We start from the raw sequence: 25,200 nt of genomic DNA on the forward strand, positions 1-25,200 counted from the left end.
TGTAGGGAGCAGATTTTTCCAATACGAAGAGGGCTCGTCCATCTTTAACATCCTGTCCCCACCTCTTAAAAATGGAAAAAAGGATCCTTTGCGAGCGGTTGGGAGTTCAGGTTGAGAGAAAACAAGTCCCTATAAGGGGGGGAAAGGCAAAAGGAGCACTGGAATGTCGAAATAAACTCTCCTTCTGGCAAGGCTTGATGGATAATAGATCAACATCCCTTTTTTTTCTCATGCTGGGAGACGTGCACGGTACCACTGCTTAACTTATGCTATATGGATTTTTGTATTAAGTTGTAACGGCTTAATTAAGAGGGAATGAAGAAGTTGATATGTCCAGATAACACAATGGGTAGACCTGCAGCAAAGCACAACTACATTTTTATGAGGTTCAAAACTCGACTAAACCAAGACCCATGTGTTGTCGACTGATCCTGATGGCATTACGCCGATCACAAGTCACCCCCCCCAACATGTCCTACATCACTCAGTCATTAATATCTCAGATAAATAAACTCACTTTTATTCTTTTTACAGAACTCCTTCTCCAGTGTGTTTCACATGGAATACGAGGAGTTGGACGAGGTCCTAGACGCCCCCAAAAGGTAAGCCGATCACCCTCGACCGAAACCCGTTATTAAATTAAAAAGTCTTGCAGATTGGCCTTGAGGCGTACTCCAGCTGTTCCACCGGTTATTAGCGCTAATGTTTCCTTTCATTTGCAAACAGCCCTTTTCGTCTCCCACAGAAGCCCTTAGATGACGTTCGCGTAACCGACACTTGCGAAAGGATTCGTTACCATCTCATACGTTCAAAGAAAGAAAAGCAGAAAAAGAGAGGTTGTAAGGCAATGTTTTGGCAGTAAAGGAACTCTTCTTGTTGTGCCCATTCATTCATTTCCAATTGAAAGAGAAAGACAAGAGTTTCAAGGGGTTTCAGTCCAATACTCATAAGTTTGCCGTGCTGATTTGCGGACCCTCAGGATCTTTTTTGAAGTAATCCGCCTCCTTCACCTGCCAATTTCCCAGACATTCAATCGTTGGCTTTGGGCTCAAAGCTCTTGTTCTCATTAGCTGAGCTCGCCTGGCTTGATGCACTGTCTTTAGGGTCGATTTGACAGCTCCTCAATCACAACCTGTTTATCGTGACAAAATGGGCCCTTTTACTGTTTCGGAGGCAGTTCCAGACCTTTTCCAAGACAGTCTAAAAATTGTCCGTCACGCACAGAGTTTTTTTTTTACGTCAACATACATTCTTATTGCATGTGACAGCTCTATTAGTTGCATATGTGGAGTAGCAGTTCTTCCACAGTGGATGGAGCTGTACTGTAAAATCCTTTTTAGCCAGAAAATATGTGTTCATGTTACCTGTGTGTGCTTTACTGTATAATACAGTTAGCAATGCCACTTAAAGGGGTCATGTGAGGAATTTTGGAACATTACATTTTTACATTCCAATGAAAACATGACTTTCTGCCATTAAGAGAAACTCACTAAAACCTTTCTTCCTCTGGAAAAGCAGTGTCCTATTTCCTGTTTTGCGCCATTAAATAATGATCCACCCTGAGGTTTATTATCCACTAATCTAGGAATTGTGAATATTCTTAAGTGACGGGCATATTTCAGATGTAGTGCTTGTTAGATCATCAACAGCATCTTAAACCCCATCTTCAGAGACCCTTTCCACATTAGAAATGGGGGTAGGGGAGCACATACACAACAAAAGTCATGACTTTTCTTGTAGGATAGTCTGAATAGTAAAACAGGCTAAAACCTAAAATACACAGATTAATTAATAAAATAAAGTTACAATTAAAGCCAGATTAAAAAGGTAGGTCTTAATATCAACAGTCTCTGTCACTCTCAGGTCTTCAGAGGACCATAGTAATAAAAGGATGCCTCTCCGTGGCTTTTTGTTCAAACTTTTGGTATAATTAAAAGGCTGAAGCTTCCAGAAGACCTGAGGGTTCTAGAGGGTTCATAGGATAAAAGCAAATCAGATAAATAGGCTTTATAAACCAATAAAAGGAGCAAACAGGTAGCAGAGACTTCTTTCTGGTCTTAATCAACACACTTTCAGCTGAGTTTTGAATTAATTGTAGTTTAACTATATTCAGTAGGGTCCAAAAGTCTGAGACCAGTCTTGAACCCTACTTGATCTCATGGTCTTCATTAGCAGTTTACTCATAAATACTGTGACTATGACTTTTCTATGACCTTTTACTGCACATTAGCAGTATATAAAAGCAGGAAACAGGATCTGCTGTGTACTTCTTTAACTATATTTGCAGTAAGCAGAACATATCCCACTCATTACATATAAAAAATAGTACAATTACCTCTCCTTTTATCCTGTTTCTCCCCTTGAAATAATAATTGTGCTGATTATGAGTAATTATCAGAAACGGGAAAAGGAAAGCACAAAAGAGAAAGAAAGAAAGGACTCAACAGAAAGAGGGCAGAAGTGCAGCCAGAGCCGCCCATCAGAGAACCAAATGATTTAAGCATTAGCAGGATGAGTAGAGGGTCAGGATAAGGAGAAAAAGGGATTGGAGGAGGCTCCAGCTGCAGAGCTTCCTGACATCAACTCATGCTCCAAGCCAGGAGGAGTGAATAAGCTGTAATCTGATTTAAGATCCTGTGAGATAGAAATCCTTCCCCCCACATCTCCTGCCCCACTCGTCTCCAGGGTGGCCTGGCCTCCCCAGTTGCTACGCAGCATCTAAAATTCAATCTTAATCTCGGCCCAGGCAACAGAATTGGATTGTGTGTGTGTGTGTGTGTGTGTGTGTGTACAGTTGTGTATACTGTATGTATGTTTGTATTGTCTTCCCAATATATGAGGCCTATATAATGGTCTTTTATTAGATTTTGACCAGTCAGTATGGTCCACCTGAAATAGCAGATACTATATTCTTCAGTTTGATGGATTACTTATTTGTAGTAGATACTCTACCTGTACTAGAATGTCTTAACCTGATAGTAATGGATCTGATCCACACATTGAAAACTGGACCACTGCTTAATTACATTTGGTGAAGTTTATAAGTGGTATGTAGTTATACTCTGTGGGGAAGCAGGGATAATTATAAGACACACTTTTTTCAGCAGTAATATCTTTTGGAAATGTAAATGACTTACCTTTAATTCTTCTACAGTCTCCACTCAGGACGTACACAGTGAGGAATGGAGGACACTACTTGTTTAGTCAATGTGACATGAATAGCATCTTAGCTGCTAATGTGAAGTGTGGCAATACTGAGGTCAAAAAAATGATCAAAGTCATGTCCATGTAAGAAACGATAAGTCCATATATAGACATGATGATGCTGATAATTATGTTATTGTACGAGAAGTCGAAAACGTAAGTATTGTGACAAGACTACTCTTTGCCATTTTACAATATGCGTTATGACAAAGTAGAATTTTCTGGAAATCAGATGCTGAAATGAGGCTTACATAGTCTGTTGCAGGCCACGTTTCGGCCTTTGTTGTGGCTCAAAAACTGACACCTGCTGTATAGAAAGGTTTGGTCCCATCTAGATCCAGAGCATCTGCAGATTAATTCCATACCTGATATGTTACGATCCTCCAAAGCTAAACACAAGATGAGTAAATCCCCATTTTATTAACTTCACCTTTATCTTGATTGTACATACCTGGTGGAGATCTGCATTCTTCTAGTTGCAGTATGTCCTCGTATTGTACATTCTACTGAGAGAAGAGTCACAAACCACGTTTTCCATCAGGTGTTATTGACTCTATCTTCACACTAATTCCGGCTCCTGACAGAGATATAGCTAGGAGACATAAAGTCAATAAAATCTGATAGAAAGCGCAGGTTGTAACCATCGTTTTATTGGACTTGTCAGAACTTGTAAGGTTCCTGTTTTAGAAGGAGATTTAATAGGATTTTCTAAGGAGTGAACAGTTTGACTTCATTTAAACCGAGTACGTGGATTCTCTAAATGAAGGTATTGTTGCAGCGTGCTAGAACAGAGCTCACTATGTAAGTGGACAAACAAGATGGAAAAAAGTGAGTACTGAAAATACCAACACTGTCAGGGATGACACAAACCAGATGTCTTATCTTGTCTTGTTCACCATAGCTTCTCGTTTTTTTTATAGACTGCTCTCATGGCTGTTCTTCCCCTGGTTAGATCTAATAACTGTCTTTAAATACCACTGTGTGTATGTGCTGAGAGGGTTGTGATACGGCAAAACCGGGCAGCTGCAACTGGGCCAACGAGGGAGGGGAGGGCCCTACAGGATGTTGGCTTTGACCGGCTGGAACCGCAGGAGGTTTTTTATAGTGACATTAACCCCAGGCTACAGCTTCCCAACGACACGGTGTCTGTTTCATTGAAACAGGAAGTTCAGTCAAGCCGAACGGCAGAGTGTTTCCAGTTGACAAAAGTGGGACGATTAACTTTTTCGGGATTTAGAGTTTGATTTTGGTATCTGAATTGAAAGCCAACGTACTGCCGTCATGGTTCTTGGTGATGCCGGTAGCTATACTGTGGCCTCATTTGCGTCAATCACAGAGAGAGGGGGAGGAAATGTGGATTTTAGAGTGTTTGGGTGATTAAAGTTGAGCACAAATGCACATACTGTGCCGTATGTCCATCTGAAGTGTGTGTGTGTGTGTGTGTGTGTGTGTGTGTGTGTGTGTGCTGAATCGAGGCCAGTCTGGACAGCACATATTGTTATAATTAGCCTGAAGCCTTAAAATCATCCAGCATGAAACTTTACTCATGGATAGGATGTCGGAAACCAAGAAAAACACTAACACACACATTTATCTTTTTTCTCCCTTTTCTTCTCCCAAACACACACACACACACACACACACTGAAACACACACTTTGTATTTGTCGTTCTCTCTGTCATCCACTAACACACCCTCTTATATTCACTCCATCTCTCCCTGAGACACACACATACTGTCGCACCGCAGCACGACAGCCAAAATCCATTGGCTTTTGCCTCAACTTCATGTTATGTTTACATATCCATTTTCCATCATTTATCATGCAGTATTCTAGCTGAATCTGTGGTTGGACTTGGAGCAACTAAAGATAACAAACAGGCTTATTAAACGCTGACAGACGTGACTGACGGCTTAGCTCTCAGGCCTGAGCCAGAGTGCAGGGTGGACTCAGGTGCAGCTTCCAGAATGCAGTTCTCTCATTAACCAGCAGATGTTTTTATTATTCGGTGCTGTTAGCCTAGAGCTTTAGGAAGCAGGTTTATAGTTATAGTGATTGCTGGTGTAAAGGAACAGCTGGGCATAATAAAGGGACAGTCAAAAACGATCACTGAAAAGTCTTCACTGAAAGTTAATTCAAGTTACAAGCCACAATGAATCATACACAAACCTTTTTTTTTATCCACTCTGTACTCACTTATTCAATAAAACTTAACCGACTACAGCCACACCAGCTGCTCTGTGAAGCTGGGTTAGGCACAGCTAAATGCTAACATCATCATTCTAAGATGCTAAAAATGACAGTGTTAACATGCTGATGTTTAGAGAACATGTTCACATCTTAGTTGTGTGTGTGTGTGTGTGTGTGTAGTGTGGTAACATCTGCTAATCAGAACTAAATACAATGTACAGCTGAGGATAGTACTTTACATGTTTTGCAAGTATTTTATCATAAACTAAAGTATGGGACAAAAAATGTATCTTAATGATTGCACAAGATGAAAAGTTATGGGATCACCATCAGGTGAGAAAGGATAAGAGAGAGAAGCACATTGGAAAAAAACAATCAACATTGAATTTAGTAAGACCCGGATGGGAGGATAGCGGGTCCAGGGCATGAATCTGTCATCCAGACATCTACAACCCCAGGTTACCTGAAACCAAATCACCAAAATAATTACAATCTATCTTATGAAGACATTAATGTCTGTGCCAGTTTTATGGCAATACGTTCAATAGTCAAGAGATTTCAAATTGACTGACTGGCCGTTACCATCATCCCTACAGCTATATCACTAGCATGGCTATAAAGGTATTCCAAGAAATACTCATCTCATGACCACTTTAATGTTCACTCTTTTGAACACCTGATGTGGTCTTTTCTCTATAAATGTGTTTCTGTTCCAAATAAGTACAACTAAGAAATCAGTATAAGCAGTGATAGAGTGTAGCGATAGTCTAGATAGATGTATAATCAGTTGACAAAAAGGCTTTAATTTACAGAAACTCACCACTAAGTGAAACTTAAAGCTCCACTAATCATTATTTTTGTACTAATATTGGATTAAATCCAACTCATTTTAGCCTGTTTTAGCATTGTTTTGGTTTTACTGCCCGTGAATGATACTTTTTTCGATACCAATTTTACGAAATCCAGATTAACAAAAAGAAAATTACATTATAGTACCAATCTTTATTTTTATTTTTTAAGCTCCTTGGCATTTAACACACTCAAATCAGTTAAAGTCTGGACGTTGCACCCAGCGTGTGCTGTCACTGTAATGACATTCACACATACCAACCATCAAAACTTGCAAGCTTGCACATTGGTTAGTTTTAAAGTGAAAGTGTGTTGAGTGTCATAAGCATTTATTGTTTTATGACTTTGCTGTATGACAGCTGTTTTGTGAATATATTGTCCGGTAACGTTAGCTGAGTCTACAGCGGCTTCATCGGTAACAGGAAGTTGAAGCGAAACATGTAAACCTGATGTTAGACGAGACAAAGCTGTATTAAAATGTCAAAGATGATATTGCCTATCATTTGACATCAAAAGGCTGGTGAACGGAGGTTAAAGTAGCAAAGCAGTCTCTGTGTGACCATAACACTGAACATAACAGGAGTCCATAGCTAACGTTAGCTAACATTAGCCGGAACTCATGCTCTTGTCAGCTGTTTGCCAGCTGCCAAACCACCAGTGTTTTGATGTGAAATGATCGGCAATATCATCATCTTTGACATTTTAATACGGCTGTGTCTTGTCTAATATCAGGTTACATGTTTTGGTTCAACTTCCTGTTACTGATGAAGCTAGAGCCAGATGTTCTGGACAGCTCTACTCATGCTAGATATCGAAATTTCGATATTCACATTTTTTTTGATACTCGATAGTATTGAAGCAGTGGCAGTCGGTGCCATAAAAGTAATGAAGTTTGGTAACCCACCAAGTCATAAAAACGGCTTTAAATTTAAGTTTCTTTTTAAAATCTCCTTATTACATTATTGTTATTTAAATGTAATTAACTTTCTCTACACTCTGATAGCAACATATGTATTCTTTATGTGATGCTTATATAAGTGAAAGATATAAATCCAAGATATCATGTTTTTTAATGGCTGCTTTATCAAATTCACATATTATAAATGTCTTATTCATCAGTACATACATACTTACTCCCCCAAATTCAGACATATTTGCGATCTTTGGAAATATTGGATATACATTCAGATTTAAATTGTAGTGTGTTGGGTTAGAATAATCCATAGAAACACTCCATAGAAACATGGGTTAATGTCATCAGAAATTTGAAGTGCATCTCTCCTCAACAATCAACCATAAGTGTGTTCAGTGCTACGGCTCAAACATTATGAATTTGTGTATAAGTGGGTGTAGCAGGGTTTCAGAGGTTAATGTATGGTGTTTAGCTTTGTGCTTAATCGCATTGTTCATGGTGGATGATGAAGCTATTTGTGATGTTGTGTTTCTCCTCAGGGACTGTGATGTCAGTCAGATTGACTACATGTACGCTCAGTACGTTAAAAACACCATGCAGCCTCTCAACATCGCCGACGTCACCAAGGACCAACGCTTCCCCTGGACGGTTAGAATTCTTCTCTTCTCTTTTCCTTTCTTTTTCTTTTTTCTTTCCATTTCACAAAGTGAGTAATTATACCTCTTGTCCTCTGACAGAGTGAAAACCCAGATCATACCAGCAACCAGATAAAGAGTTTGCTCTGTACACCCATCAGGAATGGCAAGAAGGACAAAGTCATAGGTAGGATCTGTCTTTCTCTACTAAACGTGGGCTTAAACATCCTCTTTTTCATCTGTTCATGACAGTAGTTTAAAAAAGTTTCCTTCAAGGTATTTGAAGACCAGTTTCAGCCCCATATAATGGCATATGTATGGTTAAAAATTTGAGAAAGGTGAACACAGCGATGATTGATAAGTATTTACATTGCCTTTGTGGTTCTCCATTTATTTTCCAATGCAGTGATGAACATCGGCATCAGGGGCTACAGGCTTTCAAAATGTTACATCTTACATTAAGCCAGCATAGCATTACCACTTGTATTATCTGTCCATGAATAGTCCCGCCACTCCATCCATCACAGTGATTATCATCAGCATAATTAGCTGATAGCGGCTCAGTTAGTTGGATATGAAGATGACTAATGACCGTGGATGTCCCTTAGTGATCAAATAAAACAGGTCCTCCAGACTCTCCTCCAACCTTGAAGAGACCCAGTGACAAGAAGGATCAAAAAATGTATTCAATTTATTACAATGAAATGTTCTTTGTCTTTCACTTCCAAAAGATTAATTCTCACGACTCACTAATATCTGCTCCATGAATACATTAGCATTGGAGATATTATGCAATATTTTGTTCCATCTCCTTATAAGGCATTGGTTTAACAAAAACTTAAAAACAATAATTGTATCTCATTTTATGATAATGTTGCTAAGCACTCAGGGTATAAATAAGCTTCTGGGCCCCCCATTAGCCCTCCATTCTTCCATCACTACGTTTTGTTTTTCTACATGCCTCCACTAACTGTCGATCAGAGGAATAGCATGAAACTGGCATCATTACTGCATTCAGTAGGATCCAAAAGACTCAGACTTTTGGACAAATAATATTGTCAATATACAGTAGGCTTCAAAAGTAAGTGGGGAAGTGGTCTCAGACTTTTGGACCCTACTGTATGTATCCAACAAACTGGATGCTACATTCTAAGGTGGTGCCCATTCATGAAAGTGGTTGTTAGAGACTTCCTGTTGGCCCCCCTCCACACACTGATAACATAAAATAGGTTACTAATACATCTCTTTGAAACGTTTCCAATTTTCTGGGACCCAATGGATCAAATTAGGATAATACAAAGAGTCAATTTTGGGTCTTTGTCATGCTCCTTCACTTTTTACATCCGTTTCTAATGACTGTCATGTGATGCTGCAATTCCAGTTGTGGCCACTAAACGAAAATAACTTCACAGCTCGCACTATTGCTGGGGGCGCAGTGTGCTGCCTTCAAATAGGGTTGTGTTTACCATATTGTTGATGTTATAATGTGAACAGTAAAATGATTAGTCAACTCTGAGATTCCAGTCACTTTAGCATTTCCAACATTAAGACAGAAATGCTACATGAAAATTATTACAAAAAAATTAGACCATTAGTATCATTGTATGTTTTTGTGTGTGCATGTAGGTGTTTGTCAGTTGGTGAACAAGATGGATGAACCGTCGGGCAGCGTGAAAGCCTTCAACAGAAACGATGAGCAGTTCCTGGAGGCATTTGCTATCTTCTGCGGACTCGGTATCCAGAACACACAGATGTACGAAACAGTGGAGAGAGCTATGGCTAAGCAGGAGGTCACTCTGGAGGTCAGCCTCCAGATATACACGCACGCACACGCACACACACGCACACACACACACACACACACACACACACACACACACACACAGACACACACACACACACACACACACACACACACATCATAAATCATTTTGCCTGTGTGTCTGCATGTTGAAGCTGTAGAAGTCCTGAAAGTGTCTAATTTGGATATTTACTCTGTGTATGTTTGTGTGTGATTACTGAGAAGCTCTCTAATCAGCCAACACATTGTCTAATCCAGTGGTTCTCAGACTTCTTCGCTTCAAGGACCCCTAAACTGACACAAATTAGACCTCAAACCCGATTTTATAAGAATCCCATTTGATAAGATGTTTAGATGTTTTGTTACAGAAAGTGTATGAAACTCATGACCAAATTAGTCACATATTCATAGTCATTTTGCTACTTGCAGTTGGATAATAAATGATTCCCCTTTTTGCTGGGGACCTCCTGGAACCCCCTTCAAGGACCCATGGGGGAAAAAATGATATATTCAATTTGTGGCCAGCCCTTTAGTTACCACTTAATTACATTCTCCCCTCCTATGTTTTCTTTGTTTCTGTTTCACTAGTTATCCAAACAGTACATATAATCCCCTTCTGCTTCTGCTTTGAAAGATTACTCCAAATAATCAGTTTTAATTTCAGACCTTGACAGTGAGGACATATTTAAAAAGAAAAGGTATTTTTGCCAATTCTTATATCGTCAAAGGTCTGGTGTTATGGTAAAGGTTAGACTCAGGTTTAGGTTAAAGTTTGGGTAAGAGAATGCATTATGTCAACGAGGGTACTCACAAGTATAAAAGTAAATGAAAATAGAGTGTGTGTGTGTGTTTGTGTGTGTGAGAGCATCACTGATAGAGCTATTTGTGGGTGTGTGAGTGACAGTGATGAAGCGAAGCAGAGGGATTTTTCAAGCTGCTTCTTGACACTTTCCTGCTTTCAGCCTCCGTTACAGACAGTCAGCAAAGCACGCATTTATTATAACTGAGCCCACACACACACACACACAGTACACTAATACGCCCATGCAGTCTCGTGTACTCGTTCTCTTTACTCCTCTCAGCCACACACATGCTTACACTCTCTTGCCGTTTTCACCGTGTGTTTGCCATGGCAGAGCTGTCATCTTCAGGGTTTCAGAGGTGACGTCTCCTCTCGGGTGCAGCTGACGCCCGCCTCCTCTGCCACTTTACCCAGTCCGTCCAGGCCTCACTCCAACTGGTCTGGACTGTTCTACCTCTCTCCTGTTTAATCTGCCTCTGGGTCTCAGTTCAGCTGTACATGGCTGCTGAAGCACTGTTCAAAACTGTGTCATCCACTGTGTGGAGAGAGTTCCAGATGGCTCCATAGGAACGCTCAGGGAAGTGGCTGTGTGCTATGCTCTTTATGGTAGATGGACCAGATTCTGTCATGCCTAGAGCCGTGTATTGTTAAAAATAAGATGATACCAGTACCGACATCAGAACCCTTAGTACCAATAGGGTACTTAATTCAATACCCATCATACACAAACACAAATAACACTTTTTTAAGCTTGACGTTGAGTCATGATTTTAATCTATTTTTGTTTGAAGGATGAAACTACACATTTAAAAACGTTTCAGCACAGCCCTCTGCCTATAACAGGCATTTTTTCCCAGCATCCAGTTTGCTTTGTCAGCAGGTAAAGTAAAGGTGGAACTAATAACATTAATGTGGCTTCCAGTCAAGTAATTATTGCAATACAAGCATACAGTTAATTATGCTAATTACTGGTTAGTCACATCTGATACAGTATGATATTAAAAAAGTCTGTATACCTCATCTCATTTGAGGGTGTGTGTTTGTGTGTGTTGCAGGTCCTGTCATATCACGCCTCTGCCGCAGAGGAAGAATCGCGGGATCTCCAGGTAACAGCGGTAAATAACAATTTATTAATTAACAATACACACAATCACACTGGCATGCACGTTATTATCACTGGTTATTCAACACACAGCCAAAGACACACAAACAAACAAACTCAAGCAAATGTGACACGTGATATGGAGTCAGCATTGCCATTAGTCAGCTGTTGTCAGTGAGCGCAAATGAGCTCTTGCATACAGTAAATGTTTAAGTGTGTGTAAATGTGGCTTGAGGGGCATTTCTTACAGCAGCTGAAGGGTGCAAAACATGGCTTGATAGAAGAATACATTTCATGAAACCCAGTAATATAAATCTTGACATTTAATAAGTACTGATTCGTAATGTTTGTGTTTGTTTCCAGATGCAGTTTAAGTCATTTTTGTATACACATCACATGTGTTTGTACCACCTCTCAAAGTAGTTCAAACTATCAGATTTCCATCTCTTTTTTTTTTAATCACATTTTTATTTTCATTTTCATTGTTTTGCATGACAAACAACAAACATCCTTGCAATACAGATAACAGGCCTGAACCAAGGGAGAAAAATCAAAAATAAGATATAAAAAATGTTTTTTATATAAATATATATAAATAAAATAAAATAATATAAAGTAAGAACTTTACGTACTTATATATATAATTTATATACATAAAATACAAAAAATAAAACATACAATAAAATACAAAGTAAAATTTCTAAGAAAAGGGTACATACACCTTCATGTAATGAGGAAACGGTGTGTGGAGAACAAATAGGAATAAGTTGTACTTCATGCTTGGGTTGATACATGGTGAGATTCTGCTGTTATTGAGCTCAGTGGATGATCCTGTGATAAGTATGACACTAAGAAGGATTTATAATGTATACAGAGGGTTGGACTCTCTGGAATTACCAACTCTCTAGAGGTAGCGCCATTTTTCATTGATCTGATGCTGGAGGAGCCACCAGAGTCCACAAGCGCTAACACACACACACCAAAGAGCGCACAGGCTGTGGTTTTCTGACTCCTTTTAAGAAGCGCTTAAACATAGTGTGCCTTCATAGTAAGACGAAGTTGCTGCAGCATGTTTTAACCATAGATATAGCCTGACATCTATCTAGTAACAGCTGGAGGAAAATAAACACATCAGATAGGGAGCATGATGTGTGCCCCTCTTCACACACCAGCACTGAAACATGGACTATTTTGTGAGGCCGTAGTAGATGGAGAAAGTGCCTTGGACCAACTATGAGTTTCACATTATAATGTAATAAGTTATCACGGGATAATGTGAACGTTTTGTGATAGGTTTCACCATACTGATTTTTTTTTTTTTTTTCTGGCATGGTAGAAGTACACCTCCATAGAGAAGATATACGAACACAGACATAATTAAATGTTTTCTCCTCCAAATAAATTTGACTAATTTGTATAATCCTATGACATGTCTTTGGCAATAGCCCCGAGTTTATCCGGAATTACGTTAGCATGAGCTATAGCTGAGAACAGAACAACAGAATAGTGCCAGAACTATGAAAAACTGCATTAAAGTAGAATGATGTTTGAAATAAATATCAAAAGCCTACCATGATTATATTGTGTATCAGAATACAAGCATTATTTTTGATGGAAACCATTGCAAGCATCTCCAAATATGAACAAATCACTGCAGCCCCCAAACCACCCGCACCAGTCACAGCCTTTAACATCACATGACCTGTGATAAAGGTCCTATTCTGTTCTCCTCTTCTTGCGATGAAGTGGCTGAACTAATAGCATAACCTGATTAAGCGGACTCCCATGGGTGCTAGAGAGAGGATGTGTCATTCGGTATCTAGGACACAGGCTGGATTTTTTCGGGTACGTTCTACCCGAGAGACCGCTACATACTGTATGTGTGACACATCAGGGGAAGAGAGACCATTCATAATTGTGTAGTTAAAGCTTCTACTGTAACTGGAGCAGCACTTTCATGTCAGTTTTGTGATGAAAAAGTGAGCAAGAAGTAAGATCTAAAACTAATTACCATCATCAGTCCAACGAAATAATGCAGACAACACACTTTTTATATTTATGTATGTCACTACATCAGCCTCACTGCATTTCCTAATGTGTGTTTCTGTGTGTTTCTGTGTGTGTCTAAAGGTAGCCACAATCCCATCAGCCCAGTCGTTGCGTCTGATGGACTTCAGCTTCAGTGACTTTGACTTGTCGGACACTGAAACCACATTGGCTACCGTCCGTATGTTTGTGGACCTCAATCTGGTCCAGAACTTCCAGATGAAGCACACGGTACGAATTGACCCAGGATTTTGATAAAGTGGTAGTATTAAAGCAGCGATTAAACATCAACTACTATATGCAGTTGCTATACCATATCCATGTATTTGTTACTCTGTTGTTATAACTGTTTTTTATTACACTTTATTTTGGACTGTATCCTTCTAGTGTCAGACTCTGTACATACATCATTCTGCACAGATACCATCCAACTGTAAGAAAAAGAAGAAAAGCACATTTTTCAGTGGATGGGGACTAGAGAAATAGCCATTGGCTGTTACTGCAGTAAAACTTTCTAACAGTTGAATTGATGATGGAAACCTTAAAGTAATAATGTAAAAGCACACAACCATAGAGAATAACCAAATTACAAGGAAAAGTGCAGTATCTACAGGGACAGATTGAACCTTTTAAAAGCCCTGAGCACATTTTTTACAATTTTTGCTACAAACAGCTGCTTAGATTGCTTGATATGCTTCAGGTCTACTATGAGTCCTTTTATCAACGCTCATCATGATGAGAAATGAAATAACTGGAGGAAAGAAAAAGGGTGGGCGGTAAGGAAGGATGGGGTTTGGATAGAGGATGGGGGGAGTTTAAGGAAGGAGTGTAGAGGAAAAGGGGTAATGATGGGGTTATGGTAACGATGCCTCCAGAAGCTTCTTCTTTTTCTTCTGCATGATGAGCTCCTGCAAATGTATGCTTTTAATGATGAGGTCCATTATCTGTTCTGTCGACTCCTCATCTTTCTGGGTCCACATGTCTTCTTGCCTCACCAGTTCTCTCTCCGGCTCTCGAGTCCATCTGATGATGTCGTCTTTTATATTGAGCTCTTCTGTGAAATACTCCACCGTTCCCCTCAGGTGTTGGTGGTGCAAAGTCCCTTCACTGAGAGTACGCTCTTTGCGCTGCTGTTTGTAATGAAGCTTTCGTTTGTAACTCACTTCTTGGTTCAAGCGCTCCATTTTAAATGTGTATTGTTTCTCTCTCTTCTTTCTTCCATTGAGCTCCAGTCTCATAGTCTCTTCCTTTTGGGAGAGCTTCTTTCTGAAACTCTCTTCCTTCTCCAAGAGCTCATGTTTAAAGCTCCCCTCCTTCAAAGAGAGCTCTTCCTTTAACCTCTGCTCTTTTTTCATGAGCTCCACCTTGAAAAATCTTCTCCTTGGAGGCCAACTCCTGCTGGTGGCTTTGCTCCAGTGCCTCAAGTTTAGTTCTTCATTTTCCTCCCTCTCTTTAAGGAGCTGTTTGTGCCACCAGCTTGTTCATGAGCTCTTTTACTTGCAGTTCAGACATTTCAAGCCTGTGCTTCAGGTCACTTATTAGACTTAAGTCTTTTTCTTCGACAGTGTGAAGAATCTTCTTCTGCTCAGCGGTCATCTTCTTGATGATACACACAGCATTCAAATTCTTTTTTTCCAGCTTTTGCTGGTTTTCCTGGAGGCAGTCCATCTCCTTCATTAACCTCTGGATCATACGGGACTGATCCTCCATCTCCCTCCTTAAAGTCCTGATGAAAAACAAGGAGAACCAGTTTAGTCAGGTTGGCACTACTTAGTGTCTCATTTGCCCGCATTTCATGTCACAAACAGAGACCCTGTTACTTAAAATAAAGCTCTACTACATTCAGAACAGGAGATGGTACATTTTCCCCAAAAGACTGCTTCAGGACACTTTTCGCTTAGAGCTGAAAATATGAAAGCTGTGGGCTGAACAAAAAAAAAAGATAAATAGTCATTAAATTATATGATAAAGTTACAGATTACTACAGTATCCCCAATATGTTTAAACAGAAGAGGCTTTAAGATAATGAATATCATTGCAGCACAGAAACCAAAGTCAGAACAATAAACATCACAACATACTGAAGACACTTTAGTTTGTTGTGCTCATTACGTCATGGAACAAGACAAGAGCAGCTTCCTGATTTATTAATTGCAGAAAACAATCAGCTTCTCATTGTCAGCAGCAATAGACCATTAGAACATGAGTGTATTTGTGTGAGTGAATGCACTTAACAACTGAGTTAATATTTGTGTATTTGCTTGCATCCTCAACTCAAAGACCACACACACACACAGCATCACGATTCACCTAAAACACTTCCCCTCCAAAAATCCCTTTGCGCACTCTGCCTCCATTACCACCGCCTGACAGACCCAAGGCCCTCTCTCTCTCTCTCTCTCTATCTCTCTCTCTCTCTCTTTCTCTCTCATCGGCGCCGGCACCGCCCGGTCGTTGGCAGGTTTGGCTCTCCTCCTCCTCAGCGCACTCTCCACGTGAAGGGGTCCTTGTGTGTTGGTGGCTGACCTCCGGAGTGCCTGCGGAGAGAGGCCTCATAAAGAGAGGCTTTGATTGGAGGAGATTAGGGCCCTCCAGCAGCGTTGGCTGTCAGTTTTCTGACATTCACGCCATGAGCTGACCACCCCAGAGCATCACAGCTTGGGTTTTTAAACTGTGCAACATATTATTATCTAATTACAATTCTAACATATCACATGTCATGTAGTCATTCATTATAATCTCTAACGAAAGTATAATCATCCCTGTGGAGGAAAACGAGCCATAATTTTATTAACTGAATAATGGTTTCGGGTTCTTATGATGAACATGGAGCGCAGGGAAGACGAACAAAGCACAGAGAGCATTGATTCGCTGGCAGGGTGCTGAGTCTTTACTTTCACAAAGGGTAAACATCCTGACAGTCGAGTCCCTTTGCTCATCACATTTGCTTTTTTTCTCTCTGCTGCTGTTATTTTCCACCCACGTCTAATGTTTTTTTCTTCTGTTCAGTCATACAGTTGGTGTCACGCTGCTAAAAACAATGAGTTTGACTGATTTGGAAAAATTGAAAGAAAACTATTTTTATAAACCATGTTTATATTTTTTACATGCAGAAATATATAAAAAATAGTGTTGTAACTGAATGCAAGGCTGGATTACCTACCCTGGATCCAATAACAGGGCCAGATTAACCTGGTAGAAGGGCCAGGGGCAAAACCTTAATGTTGGGCCCCCCAACTACTATGCCTGTCACAATAATTATTGACGTATCATACAATACATGGACATGACCTAGATCATTTTTGCTGACCTCGATATTGCCCATTGTGTTTACATACGTTTTTGTTTACGTAAGAGAGGTGCGTAAAGGAGTGTTTAGTCAAGAAAGAGAGAGAGAGCGACCGTGTTGCCGCTAGCGACCGGAGCAGAGAGTAACTCTTCTGAAGCCAGCAGCTGTGAAAATAGCAGTCAAATCTGTGTTCAGTTTAGGTTTTTTATGAGTAAATAATAGCTGCTGATTAAAGTTAAGGGGTTAGCCCTGAATTTAGCAACAATGGGTTAGTCTAGCCTGGCCAGGCTAACTTAAGGTGGACCAACCTTTAAGGTGGACCATCTGTTCTCATTGTAGTGACAATCTCAGCTGCTGAGTCTCTTCTGAATTTTGCTGCTGTGGTGGTCCTAAATTGGTTTTATGTGTATATGAACTATTTTACTCATAAAATCACTTTTTTGTGAGCATCACGCTCACCTCAACATATGAAAATGGCTCCTGACATTTCTTAAAAACTCTGAATTCTCCTAAAACTCTTCACACCCACTATCAAACTGATGCTGGGTGGGTGGGCTATGTAAGGTGAAACTAGGAATCTTGGGACTTCCCAAATAGGCAATTATGGTATTTGAAACAATATCACCATGTTAACTGCAATTGTGGCATAAAATGGTCTTAAAATGGCAATAATATAATTTATCGCGATTATTTCTGAGAAAATATAGTGTCCAACAAAGGTAGTTATCTTGACAGGCCTACCACCTAGTACCCTCACCCAGTGCATCCAGTACCCCTCTGCTGGAATAATACCTAATTTGTGTTAATTTGATTAGGGACATACACCATGTTAGCATACTATTAAATAGAATAATAAAGCTCTTAAATACTAGCTTTGACAGCGTTGTGCTTATATTATTGACTTATATTACACATTTAGATCATTACATGTATTTCTGCACTTTCCCTTTCTTGTAGAGTTTATGCCAGTGGATTCTGAGCGTGAAGAAGAACTACAGGAAGAATGTGGCCTATCACAACTGGAGACACGCCTTCAACACCTCCCAGTGCATGTTCGCCCTCCTCAAGTCTGGACGCTTACAGGTCAGCACAGCCAATCAGTGCTTCGTAGGGTTGGGTATTGTTTAAAAAAATGACGATACCAGTACCAATCCATGTACCCAGTGATAAGTGATACTGATACCCATTCCACATTTTGTGCACTTGCTTTTATCCGGTGTAACAGGCGTGTAGTTTAATCACACTTTAGAGTGTTTAGGTGGCATCTTAGCTGCTGAACTGCTAAACGTGCTAACTCAACTTCACCACGACTTCACCACCACAGATGGGCTGTAGCTAATGTGGCAGTGGACCAATCACATGCTGCGTTAAATCAAGTTCTCTCTTTAAAAGGTTCATGTTCCACAGCTCGCTCTCACATCTTAAATGTCTGCTATTTTCATAAAGACACCATCTAGGGATATTTACAGTTTTCATTACAGTTACTGCTTACATTGGCATTATTGCGCAACAATAACATCATTTTAAAGACATAAACAATAGATAAAGCCGTGTGATGGAGGAAATCAATCTAAAAGCCGACAGCATATTTTGGAAAATGGTCAGCGGTAATGTTGAACTCACATGATTTGTAGCTCATGGGCTGAATTACACAAGACCTATAATGAAGGGTTAAAAATGTTTCGAAGGATCTCCCACACCACTAAGAGTAACCTTGTTTGGAAAATGCTGGATGCTCGTGGTTTTCCTGATATGAAGACTGTCACGGATACAAGTCTGGAGATATCAGAAGCAACCATGCTGGAGCTGTGTCCTATGCACAAACGTCATTGCTGTCCATTCCAGCCTGCGAGTCGAGCACGCACACTGCCAGTAATGTGTGCTGAGTTACAACAGCAGCAGCCATTATGTGGATTTTTTTTTCTTTCTTCCTATTGTTCGTACCTTTTCATAATCCATCCATCCATCTCCTGACAGAATAATCTGAGCGATCTGGAGGTCTTGGCTCTGATGATTGCAACTCTCAGCCATGACCTGGACCACAGAGGAGTCAACAACTCCTACATACAGAGGTACAGCAGGAGAGGATGAGTCACTGAAGCGTATGTGTGATTGTACTGTATATGCATGTGTGGGAGCACACTGCTTCCACTCTGTTGGTTTCTTATTTCCTGTGTGTGTGTGTGTGTGTGTGTTGTCCAGGAGCGACCACCCACTGGCCCAGCTCTACTGCCACTCAACGATGGAGCATCACCACTTTGACCAGTGCCTCATGATCCTCAACAGCCCTGTAGGTGTATACACACACACACACACAGACACAGACACACACATACATATTTGAAGCTTTTGAACTATCCTTCATCAGGGATTGGTCAAACTAGAGGGAACATCAGTGCTGCATGTTCTCTCTGTTGATGAACAATTTGTGTTTTTAATCGTTTTTTTTACAATAACGGAGGTCTACGGCACAGATACTTATTGTTGGTTTGGCTCTGCACATGAGATTTATAGACTATCAGTCTTATAATATTTATATTAACACTGAATCAGAGGACTTTGTAATGTGCAAGGGGCCGCTCATAGTACTGACAACAAAACCTGTTCAGCCTATTTTACTTAATTGTCTTTATAAAGAACATTTATGATATCATTCCATGATTAAGACTCAAATTGGACCACGAGTACCAAACAGTTATTACACTAAGCTGATGCCACACATGACCAGCTGTCTGCACTTTCAGTTACATGTGATTGTAACAAAAGAAGAGCTGTCACTATCATCATGGAAATGAGTATATTAACAAGTAGACAGAGGGAACAAAAACATCAGGCAAATCATCTCTTCACAGTGGGATTTTATCCTTGTCACAGTTATGCAAAACATGACATTAGTTGCCCTTTCGCAGCTGCAGCTGATTCAGTATGCAGCAGCGCTTGGCAGGCGACAGCGAGAGGCTCCGTCTCACTCCTCTCCTGGTGTCCCCACATGGCTCCCTGCCAGTCTCAGAAATGATTTTAAATCTTTAGTTTATAAAGCTCTGTGTTGTCTTGCACTTTGTACAGTAGGTCTCTGCTGAGGTCTCACCACAGCAACTTCTAGATGTCCATATTATCTCATTCATGTTCCCGATTCCAGTTTAGAGAGTTTTTAGCAACTGCCAAAAAATTCACTGTAGAAACTTAACATGTAATAACTGTGGTTTATGTCATACAAAAATGTAATAGGAACTAATAGCATGATAGCCTGCTCATATTTAATAACTATGCTAACAGCTCTGTGAGGCTCAACTTTAACTAAATATCAGCATGTTGATTTAGCCTGTTAGCAAGCTAATATTTGCTAATCAGCACTAAATGCAAAGTACAGCTCAGGCTTTGTAGGTATGTGGACATTAACATGATGATGATGCCAGAGGAAAAGTCAGGAGATTACAGTTATTACAAACCAAATGTTGTGCCAATCAATCAAGTCGATGTTGACATATCACAGCATGATAAAAAACATGAATGGAAACACTGGAAATTAAAAAAAAAAAAGTTTAAATGTCACATAAAAAGATTTTATGCTTGGATTGGGTGGTAAAGTTGATGCATCGCTCAAAACAAAATTAGATAAAGTGCGATGGACGCATATTTAGCAAAGAAATGATGATGTACATAAAGTCTGTACATAAACGTCCCCAAGCTCTCTTTAATCACTCCCACTGACGCATTTCTGATAAAACAATAGCTGATAGAAACGCACATTAATTCTATTTTTTTTTAAATTTCTGTTAAAATTTGCAAAAGATTTGGGCAAAAACCTAACAAGTGAAAAAATGAACTGCTTGTGGTGCTAGAACAAAGATTTGAGGGTGAAAAAACATACAGAAAAAGTTAGCTCGCCTGCTATGCTAACTTGGCTAACAACAACTCCTCTTAGGACATTTACTTTACGAACATTAGTGACACATATGTACATTAATTACACACATTTTGCTTGCAAAAAATATTGAGCACATTGTTGAAAACACATTTTTTATCCAGCCTTTTATCTCAAAATCTCTCTAATACGCTTCAATTTGTGTTACCCGTCATACATGCTAGACAAAAGCACTTTGCTAACGTTATGCTCCCTCTTGTGGTGAAAGTTGCGAACAAAAAACTGCAGCACAATATTTATTTGTAAACTACGTAAACAAGACATTAGAACATTGTATTGTATTTACATGTACTAATGCTGTTAGAGTTATATAACATTTTAAAATATGTTAGCGAGGAATATGTTTTTAGCATTTTGAGTGAACCCATTCTTTCATGTTGTAAAGTTCTTTATGACAAAGCATTGACAGTTAACTTTACTAGACGTATGATCATTATTGTATTTACATGTCAATTTTAAGCCTCTGATACGATACTTTAACATTTCACATCTAGCAATGCTGTTGATAGTGCAAGCTTCTACACAAACTGTGTTATCAGTGATGTATACGTCACCTAAAACTGTCATTTGACACAAAGGTCATCCTCAAACTGGATCAAAATGCAAATCACTTTAACCCAACACCGTCAGTGCTCTCTCCATATGAAAGCAGTGGCTCGATAACATGACTGTTAATCCTACAAGCCTTAATGCTGCTGCCTGCTTGCAGCAAGATCCTGGATCTTTCTGTCTTATTTATTGTGCTCGTTGTGCTCATTTTCCAGCTGCCAGCCAACCACAGAACACTGTGATGGCCCAATAAAATACAGTGACTTACAGCCTGCTCTGATCTTTATGGCCTCAAAACAAACTCTAAATACACTCCCAACTCCACAGCACCACTTACCCCCACTGCTGCTGGCCACATTCAGACACGTTCACATACATGTGAGCGCACGCACGCACACACACACATACACACACACACACACACACACACACACACATCCCCTTTAGAAAAAAAACCTTTTCACATGGAGGCTGATAAGCCTTAATGCAGGCACACACTCTATAAAGCACTTGAAACGGAAGGCACATGGAATAATATGTCAACACATATGCATATAAACACTTAAGACATGCAGTCTTGTTTAATTTATTTGTGTGTGTATGTGCTTTTGCAGGCTAGTGTTGTCATGGCAACCCCCTGGTGGTCTATCATATTGCAAACTGTGGTCAACATTAGTATCTCTATTCCTTAGAGGGTTGATGTCTCTCCCTGCAGTCTGCACATACACACACACACTGCCAAACTTTCATGTATGTACTTTAAGTGTAAATTATGAAAAATAACATACAGTGCTCTCCCTCTCTTTCTGTCTCTCTCTACAGGGAAACCAGATCCTGAGCGGTCTCTCCCTGGACGAGTACAAGACAACTCTGAAGATGATCGAGAGGGCTATTCTGGCCACTGACCTGGCCCTGTACATGAAGTAGGTACCAAACGTCAGGCCCAGATGGAAATATCCGACTGGAGTGGTCTAGAAGGAGAGGGGACTTACCGAAGGAGCGAAAGTCAATTTGGGCAGAGTGAAGGAAGAGAATGGTGGAGTGCTTTGACTCGGGGTGACTGAGTTCACAGCACTTGATTTCACCATATGGACCACAACAGTAAAGAAACACATCATCTACAAATCATCGAGAAGTGCATGTTAGGCACATGATGGTTAAAAGAATGTGTGTATGAAACCAAAACCAGCACATTGCAGAACTATATCGCTGGGTAGCTTTTAGCCAAAGTTTTTAATTGGCTTTAAAGCTACTGATTGAACTGGACCTCTGTGTTGTCAGGTAGAGTTTCCCACTAAGTTGCCCATTACAGTGTGATTTAACACTAGTAAGATAGTCAAGGCACATTACAAGTCATTCAAATTTTACATACAAGACACAAATTCGAATATAAAATGTTTTCAGGTTGTCAGTCTACGTCCCGGTCTTGTGAACAATATCTCAGGAACACCTAGAGCAGTGGTCTCCAACCCTGCTCCTGGAGCGCTACTGCCCTGCATGTTTTAGGTATCTCCTCACTCTAACTCGTTATCAAGCAGCTGAGGCTCATCAAAGGGCTTGATAACGAGTTGATTATTAGAATCAGGTGTGTTAGAGTGAGGAGATACCTAAAACATGCAGGGCAGTAGCGCTCCAGGAGCAGGGTTGGAGACCACTGACCTAGAGGAATTTCTTCAAATTTGGCCCAAATGTCCACTTGGACTCAAAGATGAACTGATTAGATTTTCTCATCAAAAGTCAATGACTGTGACCTCACACAACAGGTTTTTGCCCATAACTCAAGAATGAATATGCTAATTATGAAACAGCTTTACAAAAAAGTCTTATAGGATAAAATGATGACTTTCTACACTGTCGCCCATAAAGTTGGAATAATTTGTTTTCAGACACAATCCTCTGTTTATTCCTATTTACATTTTCATTGTGATATGATTGGAAGAGATTGATTAATAAAGTTTTGAGAATATATACACTTTATGTCAAGAATGAATCTCATTGTCACAAAAAAAAAAAGTATTCCAACTTTATGGGCGACAGTGTATATCCAAAGGGTCAAAGGTCAACTTCACTCTGACATCATAATGTTCAGCAAAAACTATTTTCTGTTTTTTATTCAACACCATAGCGGTATTTAAAATCACTCCCTATTTACTATATAGTGCTCTACGTACCCTCTGTTATCTCCACTATATAGAGCCCTCAAATATTCCACCATGGAACAAAAAAGTAGTGTCCATGGCATGTACACTACTCTCTACTAACAATCCTACAAGGCAATGCTCCACATTTTAAAGATGTGAAAACGACCATCACATGACTCTACAGCTGATAGTGACGACACAAAATGATAATGATTAGTTTGTGTTTGAAATCTTGATTTGCTGATCACTACTTTGTTCAGATACTGAATTGGTGGCACTAATCTTGGGTGTCTACATTGAAACTGTGATGATTGTAGCATCTGAAGCATCGTTTACTGCAGTGGTCTCCAACTTTGCTCCTGGAGAGCTACTGTCCTGCTTGTTTTAGGTATATCTAACACACCTGATTCTAATATTGAACTCGTTATCAAGCCTGTTGACAAGCTTCAGCTCCTTGATAATGAGTTAATCATTAGAATCAGGTGTGTCAGGAGTGGAGAGATACCTAAAACATGCAGGGCAGTAGGTCTCCAGGAGCAGGATTAGAGACCACTGGTCTACTGCTACAACTTTCTAGAACAGAATCAGATTCATTGGCCAAACGTGTGAACACATACAAGGAAAATACACTGAATACCTTTTACTGAATTCCTCCAAAGTTTTCACTATAAATATTATATGAGCCTCGACAGACATAGATGTAAACTGCAACTTGACTGGTTGACAGAAGAATACCACCTTGAGGCATTCATTTTAGTCGATGGGATGGCAGTTTGTAGGCTGGAATACCAAAACAATGAGCTGAAAGAGGCTAAAAGGTTGACCGGTGGTGATAATTCTCACTATGGGTAACACCATTCACATTACTTTTAGTTACTTGATCCATTAATAATGGGAAAAAAATATTGGTTAGGGCAGCTTTAACGTGTGTTTGTACAACAACTCTAGACTAGAGGTTTAATGGCTGTTTCTCCAGCCTGCCTCCAAGATGTAACAATGAGAGAGCACGACGGGAAATATATATCAGCTGCTTTCATTGAGGGACTATTTGTCTAAGTGTTTTTGCCATTTTTAATATGTTTCTTCATTGTATGTAACCTTACACCAATACAATTATATTCACAATGCATTATGTTGCTATTTATAGAAAATGTTAGTGGGGTCATTTTTGGTCTCAGAAAAAAAAAAAAAAATTTCACCAATAGCTGAATTGCGTGAAGAGATTTTGAATTTGTCCGATGATCAGACAGAAATAATCCCTTTCCTCTTTTTTTTAACTTTTCATTCATCGATCTCTGTTATATTTCAGCTTTTATCATCCCTCATTCTGTCTAGACAGTGGGTGGTAGAGGAGGTAAGTAGCTTATATGTATGAGGATAATTATCTGCTGTGTCATTGTGTGTGTGTGTGTGTGTTGTCAGGAGGCGCGGGGAGTTCTTTGAGCTCACCAAGAACAGCCAGTTTGTCTGGGAGGATGAACATCACCGAGACTTACTGAGGTGAGTGAAAATCTAACACTACAAGCACATCAACTATGAGACTCATGCTTTGATTTTTAAATGAATATTTCAACATTTTGAGTGATGCGCTTATTTAAAAATTATAGTATACTGTGCACTATAATATTTAACATATAACTGGTTAGCTGTCCTTTACTAAACAGCAAATAATTCATAAAGTTTTCAGAGTTTTGAAGTCAAAATTTGTCAGATGCAGTGATTTTAAACACACAAAATACACTCATTTTTGACT

At 39.7% G+C, this 25,200-nt stretch overlaps 1 protein-coding gene across 1 annotated transcript in view; it reads left to right on the forward strand.

Annotated features, from left to right (window-relative positions):
• pde5ab (phosphodiesterase 5A, cGMP-specific, b) overlaps positions 1-25,200 on the forward strand; it is a 58,689-nt gene that overhangs the window by 27,064 nt on the left and 6,425 nt on the right. Inside the window, exons 10-20 of the mRNA XM_062444846.1 lie at positions 535-602; positions 7,697-7,805; positions 7,895-7,979; positions 9,419-9,594; positions 11,451-11,510; positions 13,628-13,774; positions 17,790-17,915; positions 18,810-18,904; positions 19,035-19,122; positions 22,129-22,229; positions 24,870-24,947. Of these exons, the coding sequence (XP_062300830.1) occupies positions 535-602; positions 7,697-7,805; positions 7,895-7,979; positions 9,419-9,594; positions 11,451-11,510; positions 13,628-13,774; positions 17,790-17,915; positions 18,810-18,904; positions 19,035-19,122; positions 22,129-22,229; positions 24,870-24,947 (1,133 nt within the window). The remainder of the gene's footprint in view (positions 1-534; positions 603-7,696; positions 7,806-7,894; positions 7,980-9,418; positions 9,595-11,450; positions 11,511-13,627; positions 13,775-17,789; positions 17,916-18,809; positions 18,905-19,034; positions 19,123-22,128; positions 22,230-24,869; positions 24,948-25,200) is intronic.

Source organism: Scomber scombrus, chromosome 23, assembly GCF_963691925.1.
Source record: "Scomber scombrus chromosome 23, fScoSco1.1, whole genome shotgun sequence".
Taxonomy (NCBI): Eukaryota; Metazoa; Chordata; class Actinopteri; order Scombriformes; family Scombridae; genus Scomber; species Scomber scombrus.